This window comes from Theropithecus gelada, chromosome 20, assembly GCF_003255815.1.
Source record: "Theropithecus gelada isolate Dixy chromosome 20, Tgel_1.0, whole genome shotgun sequence".
NCBI lineage: Eukaryota > Metazoa > Chordata > Mammalia > Primates > Cercopithecidae > Theropithecus > Theropithecus gelada.
The window spans coordinates 50,256,303-50,277,064 of record NC_037688.1 but is presented as its reverse complement, the minus strand read 5'-3'; the positions used below and the strand labels follow the sequence as shown (position 1 = coordinate 50,277,064).

Genomic DNA, 20,762 nt, shown 5'->3' with positions numbered 1-20,762 from the left:
TTTTTTTTTTTTTTTTTTGAGATGGAGTCTCCCTCTGTCACCCAGGCTGGAATGCAGTGGCGCTATCTTGGCTCACTGAAACCTCTGCCTCTCACGGGTTCAAGTGATTCTCCTGCCTCAGCCTCCTGAGGAACTGAGATTACAGGTACCTGCCACCACACGCGGCTAATTTTTGTATTTTTAGTAGAGACAGGGTTTCACCATATTGGTCAGGCTGGTCTCGAACTCCTGACCTCAGATGATTCATCTGCCTCGGCCTCCCAAAGTGCTGGGATTACAGGCTCATCTGCCCAGCCTGGTTTTTATCTTTTATGCCATATTTTTACTGTGCCTTTTCTCTGTTTAGATACGCTTAAGTACCTAAGTACTTACCAGTGTGTTATGACTGCTCTGGTATTCAGCGCAGTAACAAGCTGCACAGGTTTGTAGCCCAGGAGCAATGGGCTAGACCATACAGTCTGGGTATGTAGTATTACTGGCTCTGCCATCTGGGTTTGTGTAACTACACTCTATGATGTTGACATAATAGTGAAACTGCCTCATGATGCATATCTCAGAACATACCCCGGTCATTAAGTGACACAGGACTGTAGGCTAAAAATCACTGAATTGTGTACTTCAACACTGAACACTTGAACATTTTATGGTTTGTGAGTTGTCTCAATTTTTAAAAATCGTTGCCTGAGGTTTCTGTCACCAGGTCCTCCCGAACTCCCCCTCACTCCTTCAGACCCGGGGCAAGCTGGCCTCCCTCTCACACTGTCCTGCTGGCCCCCACAGTCCCTGGAAGCGGGGAGAACTGGGAGTTTGGTCCCTGCCCTGGCAGGTGGCACTGAGAGCAGAAAAGCAGGTGAGGAGGGAATGAGAGCAGGAGGGGTGCAGTTGCACCCCCAGACCAGGGAGGGGCTGCTGTGCTTGTGTAGCGGGAAGAGGGGTAGAGGGTAACGTCCACCCCAGACCCCCATCGCCCCACCCGGTCTATCCCCAGCCTCACTGCCACTGGGGCTGATTAACCCCCAGCCGGTCACCCAGCAGTCCGGCCGGTGCACGAAGGTGAAGGTGGAGGACTCAACGCAAATGGGCTGGATGTACACATTGTAGGCGACAGAGGAGGCCAGTCTCAGCAGGGCAATGTCATTGTGTAGAACCCCAAGGGTGTCAGGGTTCACAATGATGTCCTGCACTTTGTAACGATTGCTGTAGGCCCGCAGGTTCCAAGGAGCTGGCCTGGAAGTCAGCTCGCCCAACTGGACCGTCCACTCGGAAGGATAGTAGTGCCTGGCAGAAAAGGAGAGAGGGCAGGGAGCCCTGGAACTGGGCACTGGCCGCCTGAGCACGCTGGAGGCCCAGTCCCTGAGGCGGAGTGGCTACTGTTTGCTCCTCCCGGAGGCCATTATCAAGTCTGCGGCCCCGACGGCCCCTAGACTCACTTTCGGAAGCAGTGCGCAGCCGTGAGCACCCAGCGGCGGCTAAGCAGGCTCCCTCCACATCGGTGGCGTCTCCTCAGGCGCAGGCTGGCCTGCCATGGCCAGCGCCCGCGCGCGGACTCCACTCCGCCTGCCACCAGCGAGTGAATTTCCCGGCGGCCGCAGGCCTCTGGGATGGACAGACCCACCCGGCTGAGCTGAGAGGGATGGGGGTGGGGCAGACCCGCCCCGCCAGGCCTTGCCCCTGGGTGCGCGCAGCGAGGGGCTCCCCGGGGAACCGCGTGCCAAGGTGACGCTGGGGACGGTCCCACCCCCAGGGGCCATTAGTTACTTGAGAGCATCACGTTCTTGGGACCCGGAACAGAGAGCAGTACATGGGCCCCGGTGCACCCGGGCCCAGCCACCCTGGCAGGCATAGCGCGTCCCGGGCACCCTACCTGACAAAAGCTCCGCCTCATCTGACTCTGCAGGAGACAAGAAGTGAGCCCCCCGCAGCCTCCACCTCCCGTCCTCCCCGCTGCCCCCCGTCCCGCCAGCAGCGCCCCGAGCTCACCCGGCTTTCCGAGTCCAGCCCGCGCCAGGAGCAGCGCCAGCAGCAGCGCCCCGTGCGCGCCCATGGCCTCCTCTCCCGTGGCCTGGCGCCCCGTCTGCCTCCTCTCGCTCCGGGCCCGGGCCGCCCCCTGGAGGCAGGGCGGGGTGGGAGCTCCAGCTTCATCCTCCCAGACCGGGCCCAAGGGCTGTTTGGGGACTCTCAGGCCTGGCAGCGCCCTGGTTTTCAGCTCCTGCTGGCGGGTCTTCAACCACATTCCTTGATGTGGCCCAGACCTGGTGGACCCCACAGTCCTTTTCTTGTCTGCAGCCCGGGGGTCCTGGCTGCCCGCTTGGTGCCCCCTGTCCTCCACCCATGACTTCCTCCAGCACCAAGGGTCTGGCCCTGAGCCGGGAGTCCCCTTAAAGCAGGCAGGCAAGGCCTTCCTGAGGGCGGGGTGGGGCCTGACAGCGTGGAACCTGCTGCTGGCAGTGCTCGTCCTGTACAGACCCGCAGACTGTGCACCGTCCAGGGGCTCTCAGCCCCACTCCCTGCCCGCTGCCCTGCAGGGCCCACACAGCTACCTGGAGCCCACCGCGGGGGTCTCTCGCCTTGTGGGAGATGTTTCAGGGAACCAAGGTAACCAAGCAGGCCCTACAGTACTAGATGTGAATGGGCCACTGAGTCCAGGTGCATAAGACCTCCTGCAGGGCTCCCGCTACTCAGAAAAACCATCACACTCATGGTTAGGCTTTAGAGTTTACAGAGTGAAAGGACTTAGGTTAACATCAGCAAAGTAAAAGACACACAGGGCAGAGTGCAGGAGAGACCAGGAGGAAGGCTGCAGTGAGCACTCCAGGGGAGGCCTATGCATGCCCGTCATTCTCCCAGCATGGAAGTGTGACAACCAGGGACGCTGGCCTGAGCCTTGGCAGCAGGGTTTTACTGGAGATTGGCGGTGCCTGGAGCAGCTGCATGACTGACGCTAGTCAGCCAGCCTCCAGCCCCTCCAGAGGTCCCCTGATACCACCTGGCTCAAGGCCCTGCCATCAGTCATGTTGTGAGCATCAGCTGTCTGGCGGGTCCCAGGGATCCAGGTATGCAGAGGCATTCTTATCAGGCAAGACATTCAAGATCTTAGAGGTTTGGATGTGTAGCATCTGAACACCCCAAGTCTATTGAGTTAACCGTCTGCTGTAAGGCTACCCCGTGGCTCTTACAGCAAAAGGATCATATTTTTCTGAGTTTCCATGACTAGGAATGCAAATAATAGCATGGCTGGGCTAGGCGCAGTGGCTCACGCCTGTAATCTCAGCACTTTGGGAGGCTGAGGTGGGCGGATCACTTGAGCTCAGGAGTTCAAGACTAGTCTGGCCAACATGGTGAAATCCTGTCTCTACTAAAAATACAACAGTTAGCCAGGTGTGGTGGTGGGCGCCTGTAATCCCAGCTACTTGGGAGGCTGAGGAAGGAGAATCGCTTGAACCCGGGAGGCAGAGGTTGCAGTGAGCCAAGATGGTGCTACTGCACTCCAGCCTGGGTGACAGAGCAAAAACTCCATCTCAAAAAAAAAAAAAAAAAAAAAGAATAAACTATATAAACTATGTTCTAAATGCAACAAGGTTTTTCTTTTTCTCTGGCAGTTAAGCAAGCGCTGGCCTAGAGATAAGCAATATTAAAACAATTACAACTCATCCATTGACAGACACTAGATAACTGACTGCCCTGTTCCACAAGCCACAACTACAGCTTTGATTGGACAAGAAACTGATTTCAGTCACTTTCTCCTGATAAGAGCCCTCCAATCAAGGGTTGGTTCTGACTGGTTTCCAGAGGCTGTGCGCTTGAGTGCTTTGATGTCCTGAAAAGACCTTTTGATATATAGGACTTAATGTAACGCCATTGTACTCCAGCCTGGGCAGCAGAATGAGACTCCATCTCCAAAAGTAAAAATACCAAAATTTTTTTAAAAACAAATGTTACTTTCTAAGAAACTGGATATGTTAGCCTCTTTCTTCAGCTTCTCAACTACCTTGAACTTTGGGGTAACTTTGCATAAACCTGCTCACCACAAAACACCTACCAGGACTGAATCATGAAGAAAGAGAAAATCTGTAACTCAACCAGGCACAGTGGCTCACACCTGTAATCCCAGCATTTTGGCAGGCCAAGGCAGGTGGATCACCTGAGGTTAGGAGTTCAAGACCAGCCTGGCCAACGTGGTGAAACCCCATCTCTACTAAAAATACAAAAATTAGCCAGGCGTGGTGGCGCACGCCTATAGTCTCAGCTACTTGAGAGGCAGAGGTAGGAGAATCGCTTGAACCCGGGGGTTTCAGTGAGCTGAGATCTTGCCACTGCACTCCAGCCTGGGTGACAGAGCGAGACTCCGTCTCAAAAATAGAAAAAAGAAAATCTGCAACTGGTAAGGATACTGAATCAGTAATTTTTTTAAAGTCCCAATAACAACAAAAATACCAGGACCAGATGACTTCACTGGTAAATTCTACCAAACATTTAAAGAAACCTTGGCCGGGCGTGGTGGCTCACACCTATAATCCCAGCACTTTGGGAGACCCAGGCGGGTGGATCACGAGGTCAGAAGATTGAGACTGTCCTGGCTAACATGGTGAAACCCTGTCTCTAACTAAAAAACTACAAAACCAAAATTAACTGGCCATGGTGGCAGGCGCCTGTAGTCCCAGCTACTCGGGAGGCTGAGGCAGGAGAATGGCGTGAACCCAGGAGGCGGAGCTTGCAGTGAGCCGAGATCGCACAACTGCGCTCCAGCCTGGGTGACAGAGCAAGACTCCATCTCAAAGAAAAAAAAAAAAAAGCCACAGGCTACAGATCAATACGTCCCTGATGAATATTGATGTAAGCTGGGCGAAGTGACTCATGCCTGTAATTCTACCTGTTTGGGAGGCTGAGGCGGGAAGATGAGTTGAGCCCTTGAGGAGTTTGAAATGAGCCAGGGCAATACAGCAAGACTCCTTGTCTACAAAAAATTTTAAAAATAGCCAGATACAGTGGCATGTGGCTGTGATCCCAACTGCTCAGGAGGGTAAGGAAGAAGGATTGCTTGAGCCCAGTAGTTCCAGGCTACACAGATCATGCCACTGCATTCCTGCCGGGGTGACAGAGAGAGACCCTGTCTCTCTTTTTTTTTTTTTTTTTTTTTTGAGACGGAGTCTCGCTCTCTCTCTCGAGCTGGAGTGCAGTGGCCAGATCTCAGCTCACTGCAAGCTCTGCCTCCCGGGTTCACGCCATTCTCCTGCCTCAGCCTCCCGAGTAGCTGGGACTACAGGCACCCGCCACCTTGCCCGGCTAGTTTTTTGTATTTTTTTTTTTTTTTTTTTTTTTAGTAGAGACGGGGTTTCACCATATTCGCCAGGATGGTCTCGATCTCCTGACCTCATGATCCGCCCGTCTCGGCCTCCCAAAGTGCTGGGATTACAGGCTTGAGCCACCGCGCCCAGCCGACCCTGTCTCTTAAAAAAAAAAAAAGTTAAAATATTGATGCAAAAATCCTCAACAAAATACTAGCAAACCAAATTCAATGGCACGTTAAAAATATTTTATACCATATCCAAGTGGGATTTATCCTTAGGATATAAGAATGAGTGAACATATGAAAATCAAGAAATGTTAATGAAATATTCCATTATTAACAGAACAAAGGACAAAAATCACATGATCATCTCAACTGATGCAGAAAAAGCATCTGACAAGATTCAACACCCTTTCATGATAAACAAACTAGGAATAGAAAGAAACTAAGCCAGGCATGGTGGTTCACACCTATAATCCCAGCACTTTGAGAGGTGCAGGCAGGCCAATCACTTGAGCCCAATAGTTCCAAACCAGCCTGGGGAACATAGCAAAACCCTGTCTCTACAAAAAATACAAAAATTAGCTGGCCATGGTGGCACATGCCTGTAGTCCTAGCTACTTGAGAGGCTGAGGCAGGAGACTCACTGGAGCCTGGGAGACAGAGGCTGCAGTGAGCTGTGATAATGCCATTGCACTCTAGGCTGGGCAACAAATCAAGACCTCGTCAAAAAAAGAAAGGAAGGAAGGAAGGACCTTAATACAGTAAAGCCCACAGCTAAAATCATACTCAATGATGAAAAGCTGAAAGCTTTTCTTCTAAGATCAGGAACAAGGCAAGGATGCGCAGTTTTACCACTGCCATGCAACACTGTACTGAAACTTCCAGCCAGAATAATTAAAAAAAAAAAAAAAAAAAAAGACGTGCAAATCAGAAAGGAAAAAGTAAAATATTTCCATTTGCAGATGACATCTTGTTTGTAGCAGTCTCTAAAGATTTCACACAAAAAAACTATTAGAACTAATAAATTCAGCAGTTGCAGGATACAAAATTAACACTCAGAAATCAGCTGCGTTTCTATATGCCAACAATGAACAATCCAAAAATGAAATTAAGAAAACAGTCCCAGCCGGGCACAGTGGCTTATGACTGTAATCATAAGTTTATGATTCAAGCAGAGAACTGCTTGAACCCGGGAGGCGGAGGCTGCAGTGAGTTGAGATCGTACCACTGCACTCCAGCCTGGTGACAGAGTGAAAGCCTCTCTCTCCCTCTTTTTTTTTGAGACAGAGTCTCACTGTGTCGCCTGGAGTGCAGTGGCATGATCTCGGCTCACTGCAACTTCCACCTTCTGGGTTCAAGCAATTCTTGTGCCTCAGCCTTCCGAGTAGCTGAGATTACAGGCACCTGCCATCACGCCCAGCTAATTTTTGTATTTTTAGTAGAGACGGGGTTTCACCATGTTGCCAGGCTGGTCTCAAACTCCTGACCTCAAATGATTCACCCATCTCAGCCTCCGAAAATGCGGGGATTACAGGCGTGAGCCACCATGCTTGGCCAAGACCCTGTCTCTTTAAAAAAAAAAAGAAAGAAAAATAAAAAAGTACAACTATGGCAGGGCTGCAAAGGAGGCAGGAGGAGGTGGCAGAGCAGAAGGCTGAGGGACAAGAGGAGTTGACTATGCAGAGAGGGATTTGAGAGACTTCCGGGCAGCGAGCACTGTGTGTGAGCCCGAGAGAACTACAGGGCCCTGGACCATCCAGGCCCTGGTCCTCCACGGGACTTGAGAGAAGGCGAGTCCCTGTCTCTTGACCCTCCCATCTTTTTTTTTTTTTTTTTTTTGAGACGGAGTCTCGCTCTGTCGCCCAGGCTGGAGTGCAGTGGCCGAATCTCAGCTCACTGCAAGCTCCGCCTCCCAGGTTTACATCATTCTCCTGCCTCAGCCTCCCAAGTAGCTGGGACTACAGGCGCTGCCACCTCACCCGGCTAGTTTTTTGTATTTTTTTTAGTAGAGACAGGGTTTCACCGTGTTAGCCAGGATGCTCTCGATCTCCTGACCTTGTGATCCACCCGTCTGGACCTCCCAAAGTGCTGGAATTATATGCTTGAGCCACCGCGCCCGGCCAGACCCTCACATCTTGCTCTGTCCTGGCCACCCCAGACCAGAGTGCACCGGTCCCCAAGGTCAAGTCTCCCCCTGCCTCTGGTCAAATAAGGAGTGCCACCAGCTTTGAATCAGTCCCTTTCCACCTCCAGCCACTCCAGACCCCAGATCTGGAAGGGGGCTGGCCATGCTGGGGTCTCTGGGTGGAGCTGTCTGGCTAGGCCTGGGGTCTGAGATGGGATTTCTGGACAGAACAATGGAGCTCAGAAGCTCCAGCAAGATGTGCTCTGCAGGGAGCCCAGGTCAGGTTTGGAGAGAAGCTGCCTGGAATCCTGCAGAGCTTCCCCACCTGACCGCAGCCCCTCCCAGCACCCACCTGCGCCACTGCTCTCCTCCAGCCCCCAGTTCTAGCACCTTGGCCCAAGGCAGGCTTCCTTTCAGATACCCAGCGGCCCTTTCCTGCCACCTCCAAAGCTCTGCTCAAAGCATCTTTGTTTGAGGCTAGTCCGGTAAAGCCACAGCCCCGCCTTGGCCCTGTTAATTACTCCTTGGCTGAGCCTGGCTCTCTCCTGGCCCTTTAAGCCCCGAAGCCTTCCCCCAACTCGTCAGGAGAGGGCACCAGGCTGTGAGGGTGACAGCAAGCCAGGGGCTACGGGGGCAGGCAGGTGCAGCCAGCAGGTGAGGATGAGGGAGGAGGTGAGGACGAGTGGGGGTGAGGATGGGGGAGGAGGTGAAGATGAGGGAGGGGTGAGGATGAGTAGGGGTGAGGATGGGGGAGGAGGTGAGGATGAGGGAGGGGTGAAGATGAGGGAGGGGAGTGAGGAGTGGGTGAGGATGGAGGAGGGGTGGGGATGGGGGGTGAGGATGGGGGAGGGGAGTGAGGAGGAGGGGGTGAGGATGAGGAAGTGGGTGAGGATGAGGGAGGGGGTGAGGATGGGGGATGAGGATGAGGGAGGGGGTGAGGATGGGGGTAAGGATGAGGATAAGGGAGGAGGGTGAGGATGAGGGAGGGGGATGAGGATGAGGGAGGGGGGTGAGAGAGGGAGTGAGGATGACTGAGGGGGGTTAGGCTCCAGGGCTTCTGTTGAGGCCAAGGATGCCCAAATATCTAGGTGGTGGTGGTGGTTGCATACCTGAGGCCTGGACAGAAGGAAGAGTATACAGCCTGGGCCACCAGGATAAGTCCAGGACCCAGCAGGAGCTGAGGACAGACAGAAGGACCACAGAGGGTGTAAGGGGCTGGGGTGAGGATTGGTGCCCCTGGGCCAGGACGCTCCTGTCTTCTCCCTGCTGGCTCCAGACCAGAGTCCAAGCCCTGGGCAGTGCCACCCTTACTCAGCCCAGCCCTGAAGACAGAATGAGAGGGGCTTCCTATCTCCAGATCCTGCTTCTGGTGCTGGGTGAGTGGGGACACGGACTGGGGGATAAGGGCTGCAGACACCTTGGCTCCCAGTTCTCCCATCTCACTGCTCCCTGGGCCGGGCTCCCTGGAGCACTCTTGGGCTTTCTAATCTTGATTCCAAGGGCTCAATCCTCTCTGCCACTGACCTTGTGACATCGTGACCTCACCACACCACGATGTGCTTGTCGTGTCATGCTCATACTCCCTTCCCCCCTGCACCTTCACAGTGCTCTGGGAAGGGTTAAATAAGATAATAGACGGCATGAAAGCCTGGCACAAGGTCAGGGCAACATTATGTTTCACCCTCCTTCCTCATCTCTGGCCTCCCCTCCAACCCCGTTATTTGACACCAAATCTACAATCTGGTCCCTTCCCTGCTTCCTCCTCCAGGAGCTGCTGGGACTCAGGGAAGGAAGTCTGCAAGTGAGAAAGCCTCGAAGTCCACCCGAGTCAGCCCCATCCTGGACCTCGGCCCCGTGTCTCCCCTCACACACCAGCCTCCCAGGCCCCAGGTCCTCAGCCAACCCTCACCGCCCCTGCTCCTTTTGTAGCCTGCGGGCAGCCCCGCGAGTCCAGTAGGATCGTAGGGGGCCGGGATGCACGGGAGGGAGAGTGGCCATGGCAGGCGAGCATCCAGCATCGTGGGGCACACGTGTGCGGGAGGTCGCTCATCGCCCTCCAGTGGGTGCTGACAGCAGCGCACTGCTTCCCCAGGTCTGCGCTCACCGAGGGCCCAGGCGGGGTGTGCAAGGCAGGCAAGGCCCGCGGAGGACCGGGCGTGGCCTGGCAGAGGCGTTGGGATCCAGGTGGGCTGGAGGGGGTCGAGGACCAGGTGCTGGAAGTAGCCTCCCGCTCCTGTCTTACAGGAGGGCACTGCCAGTTGAGTACCGCGTGCGCCTGGGGGCGCTGCACCTGGGCCCCACCTCGCCCTGCACGCTCTCGGTGCCCTTGCGACGGGTGCTGCTGCTCCCGGACTACTCCGAGGACGGGGGCCGCGGTGACCTGGCACTGCTGCAGCTGCGTCGCCCGGTGCCCCTGAGCGCTCGCGTCCAGCCCGTCTGCCTGCCCGTGCCCGGCGACCGCCCGCCGCCCGGCACACCATGCTAGGTCACTGGCTGGGGCAGCCTCCGCCCAGGAGGTAAGGCAGGAGGGCGGGGTTCCGAGGCATCGGGGAGCCCCTATCTCCTTCTCCAACTGACCGGAAAACCCAGTCCCTCACTGCCCCAATCCAGGACCCAGCGCGGCTTCTCGGGAACCAAATCTCCTCTCTCTCAGAACTCAGCTTCTCCCACTCACCCCGGCTCCCCGCCTTCCTTTCAGAGGTTCCTCCTCTTCCCCCAGTGCCCCTCCCAGAGTGGCGGCCGCTACAGGGAGTAAGGGTACCGCTGCTGGACTCGCCCACCTGCGACCGCCTCTACCACGTGGGCGCGGAGGTGCCCCTGGCAAAGCCCATTGTGCTGCCTGGGAGCCTGTGTGCCGGCTACCCCCGGGCCACAAGGACGCCTGCCAGGTGTGCACCCCACCTCCCCAGCCTCCGGAGTCCCATCCCTGTGCCTAGCACCCTGCCTCCCTAAACTCCAGGACCCAGGACATACCAACGAAGGCTCAGGGTCCTGGTCCCCAACCCAGAGGCACCACCCCAGGGGTTTGGAACCCTGAGAACTGTTCTGAGGTCCTGGGAGGGCTGAGACCTAGGCTCCTCTTTCTCCTGCAGGGTGATTCTGGGGGACCCCTGACCTGCCTACAGTCTGGGACCTGGGTCCTGGTGGGCGTGGTGAGCTGAGGCAAGGGTTGTGCCCTGCCCAACCGTCCAGGTGTCTACACCAACGTGGCCACATATAGCCCCTGGATTCAGGCTCACGTAAGCTTCTTTTTTTTTTTTTTTTTTGAGACGGAGTCTCGCGCTGTCGCCCAGGCTGGAGTGCAGTGGCCGGATCTCAGCTCACTGCAAGCTCCGCCTCCCGGGTTCACGCCATTCTCCTGCCTCAGCCTCCCGAGTAGCTGGGACTACAGGCGCTGCCACCTCGCCCGGCTATTTTTTGTATTTCTTAGTAGAGACGGGGTTTCACCGTGTTAGCCAGGATGGTCTCGATCTCCTGACCTCGTGATCCGCCCATCTCGGCCTCCCAAAGTGCTGGGATTACAGGCTTGAGCCACCGCGCCCGGCCTTCACGTAAGCTTCTAATACTAGCCAGTGAGGCTGACCTGGAGCCAGCTGCTGGGGTCCCTCAGTCTCCTGGTTCATCCGGGGACCTGCCCATACCCCACATCTCTTCTGCCTTGAGGCCAAGATGCCTAATAAAGCTAAAGGCCACCCCCAACCCCCACTCCCCACCTCCTGCCTCCTCTCCTCTTTGGGGCTCACCAGATCTGACTCCACCAACCCTCATCCAGGGATCTGCCATGAGTCCCAGGGGGTGACACTCCCCCCTCCCTTCCTGGCTTGTATTTACTTTTCTCGGCCCTGGTCAGGGATGGGTGCAAGGCACGCAGTGGTGGGCAGACCAGCTGCTGCCCATCTGGCCTGTGTGCCCATCTTTTTCTGGAGAAAGTCAGATTCACAGCATGACAGAGATTTCACACCAGGGAGATCCTCCATAGCTGGCTTTGAGGACACGGGGACCACAGCCCATGAGCAGCCTCTAGGAGCAGAGAGCAGCCACTGCCGACAGCCGGCAGGGAATCGGAACCCTCAGACCCACAGCCGCAAGGCACTGGATTCTGGCAGCACCCTGAAGGAGCTGGGAAGTAAGTTCTTCACCAGCCTCCAGATAAGAGCCCCGCCGGCCAATCCCTTCATTTCAACCTAAAAAGACCCTAAGCAGAGAACCTAGCTGAGCCACCCGGACTCCTGACCTACAAAGCTGTGACTTAATAAATGTGTGTTTTAAGCTGCTCCATTTGTGCTGACATTTATACAGCAATAAAAACTAATAAAGATTTTGCTCCACTGTGATGGAGGTGTCCCAGTGGGAAAGGTGGGCTGGCCAGCGTGGCCACCTCCCCATGTACTCCAAGAGGCTGGGCACTTGGCATCAGATGCTCAGCTGAGGAGGGGTCAGGAGCCCTGGGGCAGGCCCGGATTCTGTTCTCATTGTTTCTGGCCACCATTCACTCCCAGAGTGAGCCTGGGGCCCAGGTCACCCTACTGACACCTGCATCTGGACGCCAACAGCCTTGCCCACCCTTGGGGTCCCCTTCCAGCCTGGTACCTGGCATCCTGTCCCCTCTCTGCCATGTCCTTGTCTCCAGAGCCAGGACCACCCATTTCAATATATAGAGGTCAGTTTCCACAGCTGAAGAAGGAAAACAAACAAAACCTGGAAAACTCAAAACCTACTCTGGAGCTGACAGCAGCTGTCGGCAGAAGAGAAGGGAAGACAAGGGAAGGTAAACTTCAAAGGCGCAGCCCCTTTAGGTCCAGGCACAGGCCTGAGCCATTGCTTCCCTCTCCTTTTCTCCTGGGGAGCCGGGGAAGTGGGCTGTACTAGATGGTCATGGGTAGGCCGGGCCAAGTGGGGCAGGAAGGGTGCTCAAGGCTGCTCTGTCCCCCAGGTGGAGAACACACCACACTGCAGTACATATTGGCCACCGTTGGTGGGGTCATCAGGGACCAGGTGCCCAGGACGTCAGGGCATGGCTGTGGCAGGCCAGCCTGCAGGCCCAGCTAAGGAGGCAGAAGGGAGTGGAGCTGGGCAGGGAAGGGAGGATCATTAATGAGAAAAAATCACGGCCCCTCGTCAAGCCCTCACCAGACATCATGCAGAGGGAGGGCTTTATTCCATCAGCTCATTGAATCCCACAGGAGGCTCTGTGAGGTGGCTTGTCCCCATTTGTCAGATGAGAAAAACAAGTCCCAAAAATCACACTGCCAGCAAGGTTGGTAGACTGGGACTGCAGCCCAGGCGGTCTGATTCTGGGAAAAGCAGAGGTCCTCCACTCTCTCCACTCCCTCCTACCCCAACAGGGCAGCCTCCCCACACCCCTCCTTCCGGCCTGCTCCTGGCACAACAGCCTGCGGTGCCAGACGGGCGGCAGCTCTTGTCAGCCCCGTGCCACTGACGCCACAGGATGGGGCCCGTGTCCCCCTCTGTAATCTGAACTGATAACACCTGCTCTCCCATGGCTGTTAGCGGTCCAGATGTCGGCCAAGGCGGTCACTGTTATGCCTGCTGAGTGTGTGCACTGTGCCAGGTATGTACATGCTCTCAGCAGACCTGAAAGCCCTCGAAGGAGACACTCATCTCACAGAAGGGAAACAGGTCCAGACAGGTTAGGTAACATGGCCACGGGCCCACAGCTGGTAAGTAGTGGAGCCACATTTGAACTCAAATCCCACACTGACAGTTATGTTATATCCCTTTTGGGGACAAAAGTACCTACAAAACACTCTACAAATAAGGCACATTGCTAACTAGTGGTCATGAATAACTACTACGTATTAACACAAAAACAAGGAAAGTAGGCCAGGCACAGTGGTTCATGCTTGTAATCCCAGTGTTTTGGTAGACCAAGGCAGGATGATTGCTTGAGGCCAGAAAATCGAGACCAGCCTGGGCAATACAGTGAAACCCCCAACTCTACAAAAAATTAAATTAGCCAGGCATGGTAGCCCATGCCTGTAGTCTCAGTTACTCGGGAGGGTGAGGTGGGATCGCCTGAACCCAGGATTTCAAGGCTGCTGTAACCATCACACCACTGCACTCCAGCCTGGGCTACAGAGCAAGATCTGTGTGTAGGGAAAATCTCTCTCAAATCATGTTTTTCCTCTATTCCTGTTGCCAGAAAAGAAGGTCCCGATCCAGACCCCAAGAGAGGGTTCCAAGAGAGGGTTCTTGGATCTCACGCGGGAAGGAATTCAAGGTGAGCCACAGAGCACAGTGAGAGAAGCAAGTAGATTAGAAAGGACTCCATCACAGAGCAGGCGTGCTCAGAGAGCAGGGGGAAGAACTCACCATCTTTGGTTAGTGTCTCTGCTTATAAGAAACTACAGGCCGGGCACGGTGGCTCACGCCTGTAATCCCAACACTTTGGGAAGCCGAGGAGGAGGGGATCACCTGAGGTCAGGAGTTCGAGACCTGACTGGCTAACATGGTAAAATCCCGTTTCTACTAAAAATATAAAAATTAGCCAGGTGTGGTGGCACACACCTGTAATTCCAGCTACTCAGGAGGCTTGAGGCAGGAGAATCACTTGAACTCGGGAGGCGGAGGTTGCAGTGAGCCGAGATCACGCCATTGCACTCCAGCCTGGGCAACAGAGTGAGACTTTGTCTCAAAAAAAAAAAAAAAAAAAAAAAGACAGAAACTACAAGCAGTGGTAAATAAACCTGGAATGTGCAGATGTGCTCACTGAAGGTCGGGGCTTTTGGTGCCATCGGTGACTGTGCATCCTCTGCCTTAGCCTGCTTACTGATGCTATCTTAGCAGAGCGGGTTACCTTCTCAGGACGTGTGCACATTCTAGGGCCCTGTGGGAGACGTCCTGTACGGCCATAAACATTTCGTAATCATAATTGGTGGCCAGCTTAAGAGGTGATCATTTTAGTGATCATTTTAGGCCGGATGTGGTGGTTCCCGCCTGTAGTCCCAGCACTTTGGGAGGCTGAGGCATGAGGATTGCTTGAGCTCAGTTTGACACCAGACTGGGCAACATGGCAAAACCCCATCTCTACAAAAACTGCAAAAATTAGCCGGATGTGGTGGTGCATGCCTGTAGTCCCAGCTACTCCAGGGGCTGAGGTGTGAGCATTATTTCAGCCAGTATCAGGTTACTGCACTCCAGTCTGGGTGACAGAGGGAGACCCTGTCTCAAACACAAAAAGAATGTGGCTATTTTCAGACAGCAGGAGCCTTACAGATGCCTTGTGAGTGCTTAGCTACACATTGTAAGATGGATCACTCTAGTTGTTTTATTAAACTAGAGGCCTGGTAAGCAGAGGTCCCCAACACTCGCATACCAAAACCACAATTATCAACACAGAAGACTCCTGTGACAAACGGTTGTGGGGTTCCCCCCACACACACTAAGCACTGGACACCAGCAGGGTGTCCTCAATTCAATTCCAACACTATCTGCCCAGCGCCAGCCTCAGGTCCCACAGGTTGGGGCTCACAGGACTGCCTCCCCATTCCCCAGCTGCAAGTTTGGGCTCCGGAACTTTCGACCGACTGGCTTCAGGTTGGCGTTCCCATGACTCTCCTCTTTGGGTTCAATTAATTTGTTAGAGCGACTCAGAGAACTCAGGGAAAAACATTCACTGGTTTATCATAAAGGATGTTACAAAGCATCGAGATGAAGCAAAGTGCAGGTTGAGGTGCTGGGGAGGGGCCCGGAGCTCCCATTCATCCCTGTGGTGTCACCCTCTGGGGACCACACGAGTTGAGCTATGGAGAAACGCTCCAAACTCTGTCCTGTAGGGTTTTGTCAGCATTCCTTTCCCAGGGAATAGGGCGGGGCCCTCTCTGGGGAGAGTCTTAAGACTCCCAATCAGAAAGACCCAGGAAAGATTCGAGTCCTGCTTTGGGGCATGTGAAAGAAGACAGATTGTTTCCCTGGTCTAACACACCTGAAAGACACAAGGGCCTTCCCCATCATAACACAACACCCTGTCTGCGGTGGGGAGTGAAGGAGATAGAAGGCAGACGGACGCTGGGCATGGTGGCTCACGCCTGTAATCCCAGCATTTTGGGAGGCTGAGGCAGGAGGATCACAAGCTCAGGGGTTTGAGACTAGTCAACATGGTGAAACCCCGTCACTACAAAATATACAAAAAAATTAGCCGGGCATGGTGGTGCATGCCTGTAATCCCAGCTACTCAGGATGCTGAGGCAGGAGAATCCGGGAGGCGAGGACTGCAGTGAGCCACGATCACACCATTGCACTCCAGCCTGGGCGACAGGGCAAGACTCTGTCTCAAAAAAAAACAAAAGGTAGATGGGAGGGAGCAGAAGACAGGCTGCAAGGCGGATTCTCAGAGTGAAGTCTGTGAGGTGGAGAGGTGAAGGCCAATTGAGGGAAAGGGGCCTAGGAGGACACTCCTGTGTGGAGCAGTAGGCGCAGCCAGCCAGCTCCTCTCCACCACTGGACGCTCCCATTCCTTGTAAAGGCCCTTAAGGAAGGAGAACGTGGACTCCACAAGACCACACTTCCAAAAGTGGAGACCCCAGGCTAGGCCAGTGAGTGGCTCTGCTCCCGGAAAATCCCTCCTGACCCCATTCCCACCGCAGGAGGTATCACTGCACTGAATGACACGACGGCCTGCCATCTCTTCATGTAGTTAGCAGACAGGGAGGACAGCATCGTGGGGTGTGCGGAGACCCCCTCTGGGGGCAAGGACTCATGCTGGGTCCAGGTGATCTCTGACAGCAGACAGGCACCATTCACCGCGCCAGCTGGGGAACTGTGCCACTGCTCACTGAGGATCAGCGAATGAATGCAATTGTTGTTATACTTATGACTGATGCGCGGCGAGTACAGGCACACTCCCCAACGTCCTAAGGGCTCCACACTGTGTATGCCCACTTCACGGATGGGAACAACCAGGTGGAGGCCCTGGGCTTTGCCAGTAGGAGCTGGGGTTTGAACCTAGTGTTCTGCTCTCTGGAGGACAGGCACCATCCTTAAGAGGACGGTGACTCCAAGGCACCCCTGGTTTCTGGTGGACATCCTGAGCTGGGGCATCAGCTGTGACGGCCCCCACAGGTAAGGTGTCCACCCCTGGTCTCTGCCGATGAAGCCTGGATGGAGTAGGAATCCAGGCATCTCCCTGTGGAGATGGCACCTCCTGTACCTACACCCTTTGACTTCTGGGTGGGCTGCTGCGCTACCTGAGAACTTCCTGGCCCCCACTGTCCACACCCTTCCTTCACTCTCCCTCCACAGAGGTACAGGATTTAAAGTTGCCAGTTCTATGTACATAAAGACACTGGGATTAACTGGAGACAGCATCTCACTCTGTGGCCAGGCTGGTGTGCAGTGGCGCGATCTCAGCTCACTGCAACCTGCGCCTCCGGGTTCAAGCAACCCTCCTGCCTCAGCCTCCCGAGTAGCTGGGACCACAGGCGTGCGCCACCATACCCACCTAATTGTGTTTGTATTTTAGTGCAGACGGGGTTTCACCTTGTTGGCCAAGCTGGTCTTGAACTTCTGGGCTCAAGTGATCCACCTCCTTCAGCTTCCCAAAGTGCTGGGATTACAGGCGTGAGCCACCACGCCCAGCCAGACACTGGGACTAAGAAATACATCTTTTTTTTTTTGAGACGGAGTCTCGCTCCATCGCCCAGGCTGGAGTGCAGTGGCGCAATCTCAGCTCACTGCAAACTCCGCCTCTCGTGTTCACGCCATTCTCCTGCCTCAGCCTCCCGAGTAGCTGGGACTACAGGCGCCCGCCATCACGCCCGGCTAATTTTTTGTATTTTTAGTAGAGACGGGGTTTCACCGTGTTAGCCAGGATGGTCTCGATCTCCTGACCTCGTGATCCACCCGCCTCGGCCTCCCAAAGAGCTGGATTACAGGCATGAGCCACTGCGCCCGACCAAAATAAATCTTTTTAGCCTGGCCAAGAGCTCTTCCCAACAATTACCTGTCCAATGCCTCACGACACAAGTCATGGAGCAAGACAGGTTCTTCAGGGACTGGGATGCTGAGGACCCTGGGAGCAGGGGTAGGGGCTGCAGTGAAGTAAGTCACAGGAGGGAAGGGACACAAGTCAAAAGTAACAATAACTAGAATTACAGCTTAGAAAACACAAATGCAGCTCTAAGACTTGCCGAGATTCTACGCAGCGGCACCCCCCACGTTCCGCCCACTCTCAACAGCCGTCAAAGCGCAGCTCGGACTGCAGGGCGGTTTGGCGTCCAGGGTCACTCTCTGGCTCCTCTCTCGAACGCCGCCTCCGACACCCGCCCAGCACGACCCAGCCTGGGGTGTCTCTCTGCAAGGGAGAGGTCAAGTGGGGGACCCTCGGTCTCATGTAAATGCAACTTGGGGCGATGCAGGATAGTGTCCAGCATTCAGGAAAGGGGACCTTGGTGGAAAGAGCGGCCAGCCAGGAAAATCAAGTCTCTAGGCCTTTTCAGAGCCAAAATGCAGCCAAGCGGGAAGGCGGACAGGCGCCCAGGACCCCTGGGGCAAGGAGCTGCCCCTTCCCTCCTCCTGGGGAAAGCAGTAGCCAACCGCTCCCGTAACTCCTAGCCCAAAGAGTGCGCCCGGGCCACCCCTAAGCCCAACAGCAGCCCCCAGGGCTCCTCACAGGTCGTAAGCCCCTCTGAGCCGCGACAGTCCTCGCATCCAGGTCGGGGCAAGGAGCGAGGGCGACTGTCCCCAACACGGCGGCCAGAAAGCCCAAAATGCAGAGCCTGCCCAAGATGGCGGTCACGACTATCCCGCAACAACACGGCCCCGGGCTCGCTGTGCCCCAGCCTGGAGCCTGCCGAACCGCACTAACACGGGGACCTCGCCTCTGCCACTCCCGAGAGGGCGCCACCGCCTCCGACGGCCATCCCTGGGGTGGAGATGGCGTCCGCACGCCCGTCAGCACCGCCCGCTTCCAGATCACTTAAAATGGCGGCGGCCGCGGGGTGACACGGGGCGGGGCAGCGCCGGGGAAGGCGGGGCGGCGCGGGGCATGCCGGGCCACGCGCGGGCTGCCGGGAACGGGGCGGAGCGCGGCCGCGCCGGCGCGTCGAGGGGAGAGGCAGCCGCCGCGATGGTGAGCGGGCGTGGGGGAGGGGCGGCCGGGCCGGGCCGGGGGCGGCGGGGGGCGGCTGGGCCGCGCGGGGGGCCCGGGCCTCTTGCTCACGCCGGCCCGCCGCCCCCAGGACGTGTTCCTCATGATCCGGCGCCACAAGACCACCATCTTCACGGACGCCAAGGAGTCCAGCACGGTGTTCGAGCTGAAGCGCATCGTCGAGGGCATCCTCAAGCGGCCTCCTGACGAGCAGCGGCTGTACAAGGTGGGTCCCGCGGGCCGGCCGAGGGGAGCGGGTACCCGGCGACGGGCACGGGGCTGACTCCGACGCTGTCTGCGATGTAAACAGTGGCGGCCGGCGACGCCTGCGGGCGCCCGACCTGCGGGCTGGGACATCCGTTGTGCGGGTGAAGCGCGAGCTGCGCTCGCCGCGGGGATCTCTGGTCCAGGGGCGATGTTTAGACCTCGTGCTGGGCCCCGGGCGCCGAGGACACCGTGGCATCCAACCCCTGCAACGGTATCGCCCGCGCCGTGCAGTTGACGAAATTGAGGTTCGGCTTGGTCTCTTAACCAGCCAAAGGTCATTGGCAGCGCCAGGGTTCGAACCACGACCCCTTAATTCCCAGCTTTCTTCGCAGGCCCATCGGAATCACGCTGTCCCCCGGGACACTCCTTGGGGTGGAGGGTGGCGGACTCAGTTAATGCAAAGAAAGTCTGGTCCCACTCGTTCTTCACCAAGCAACCGTTATTACCTCCCTACCTCCTGCTGATGTTCTAGAAGACCCCCTTTCCCCTTGCAAGCGAACTGAGATTATTCAGTTAGAATGGCTTGGGGTTTGGGGTCTGCATTGGGGAATCAGATGCATCAGCCTCCGGTTTACGTGTCCCAACATTGTGAGGTTGTCGCCTAAGTGCATTGATCAGATTCTAGAGCTGGAAACTGGGAAACTGACTTTTAGCTCCAGGCTCAAAGCCTCAGCTCTCATGGTCTCTAAAGGGCTTTCCTTACTGATAACTGCTGGCACTTAGCGAATATTAAATGGCCGTGCCTGTGCATGTCCCATGTGCCACATATCTACTTAGTGCTTTATGTTCCTTCCTAGCTCATTGAAACCCTCTGGTGGCCCTATGAATTGAAAGTCTGGTAATTCCTAGTTTACAGATGAGGAAACTTTGCATCAAAAGGCTCAACTACTAGCCAGCAGCGGTGGCATGGTCCTGTAGTCCCAGCTACTCTGAAGGGTGAGGCAGAATTGCTTGAGCCCAGGAGTTCCAAGCTGGAGGGTGCTATGATAGCGCTTATGTAGGGTCTGTGCCACTACACACCTGGGCAACATAGCGAGACCCTGTCTCTAAAATAAAAAAATGTTCGAATGACTTGTCCAAGGTGGCAGAGCTGGGATTGAAACCCAGGTCTGCCTATCTCCAGATTAGCTTGGCTTCTCAAATTAGATTTGCCTGGAGAATTTGAATAAAACCAGATTCTAAACCCTACCCTGGGAGGTTCTGACTTAGTTGTTCTTGGATATAACCCTGGAATCTGTGTATTTGACAAGCAGAGCGGTGGTCCTGGGCCACACTGAGGGAACTCTCTTCCTCCTCTGACTTCCTGTGTAGTTGCTGGTCAGAGGTCTTTGGGACTTGCCCCACATGGGGCCTCTCCCAAGATCCTGCTTCTCTCCTCAGGATGACCAACTCTTGGATGATGGCAAGACCCTGGGCGAGTGTGGCTTCACCAGTCAAACAGCACGGCCACAGGCCCCAGCCACAGTGGGGCTGGCCTTCCGGGCAGGTGAGAGGGGACTGGGCTGGGTGGCAGCCAAGCAGGTTGGGGACACCGTTCCAAAGAGGGTCATCAGGGAACCTGGAGTTGAAACCTTCAGGGCAGTGTCTTCCTCGTGCCTAAAGAGCTGGCAATATCCTTTCACAATGTGTTTGTTTCCTCATTTTTTTTTTTTAAAAGAAGCAACCAGGCCGGGCGCGGTGGCTCAACCCTGTAATCCCAGCACTTTGGGAGGCCGAGGCGGGTGGATCACGAGGTCAGGAGATCGAGACCATCCTGGCTAACATGGTGAAACCCCGTCTCTACTAAAAAAATACAAAAAACTAGCCGGGCGTGGTGGCGGGCGCCTGTAGTCCGAGCTACTTGGAGGCTGAGGCAGGAGAATGGCGTAAACCCGGGAGGCGGAGCTTGCAGTGAGCCGAGATCGCGCCACTGCACACTCCAGCCTGGGTGACACAGCGAGACTCCGTCTCAAAAAAAAAAAAACAAAAAAAAA

The 20,762-nt window shown here is 55.6% G+C and overlaps 3 protein-coding genes across 3 annotated transcripts in view; 2 read left to right on the top strand and 1 right to left on the bottom strand.

Annotated features, from left to right (window-relative positions):
• PRSS41 (serine protease 41) overlaps positions 1-2,056 on the bottom strand; it is a 9,104-nt gene extending 7,048 nt beyond the window's left edge. Inside the window, 4 exon segments of the mRNA XM_025371319.1 lie at positions 995-1,278; positions 1,431-1,596; positions 1,865-1,919; positions 1,922-2,056. Of these exon segments, the coding sequence (XP_025227104.1) occupies positions 995-1,278; positions 1,431-1,596; positions 1,865-1,919; positions 1,922-2,044 (628 nt within the window). The 5' untranslated portion in view covers positions 2,045-2,056.
• A 5,875-nt stretch (positions 2,057-7,931) lies between these two features.
• On the top strand, positions 7,932-18,355 carry PRSS33 (serine protease 33). The gene is given in 10 exon segments (XM_025369740.1): positions 7,932-8,022; positions 8,692-8,791; positions 9,184-9,216; positions 9,345-9,507; positions 9,660-9,931; positions 10,135-10,278; positions 10,281-10,303; positions 10,508-10,658; positions 16,406-16,496; positions 18,088-18,355. Coding segments are annotated over 9 exon segments (1,188 nt in total). The 5' UTR covers positions 7,932-8,022; positions 8,692-8,748.
• Positions 18,356-18,437: 82 nt separating this feature from the next.
• Positions 18,438-20,762, top strand: part of ELOB (elongin B) — a 6,325-nt gene continuing 4,000 nt past the window's right edge. The window contains exons 1-3 of the mRNA XM_025370832.1: positions 18,438-18,504; positions 18,614-18,748; positions 20,170-20,275. Of these exons, the coding sequence (XP_025226617.1) occupies positions 18,502-18,504; positions 18,614-18,748; positions 20,170-20,275 (244 nt within the window). The 5' untranslated portion in view covers positions 18,438-18,501. The remainder of the gene's footprint in view (positions 18,505-18,613; positions 18,749-20,169; positions 20,276-20,762) is intronic.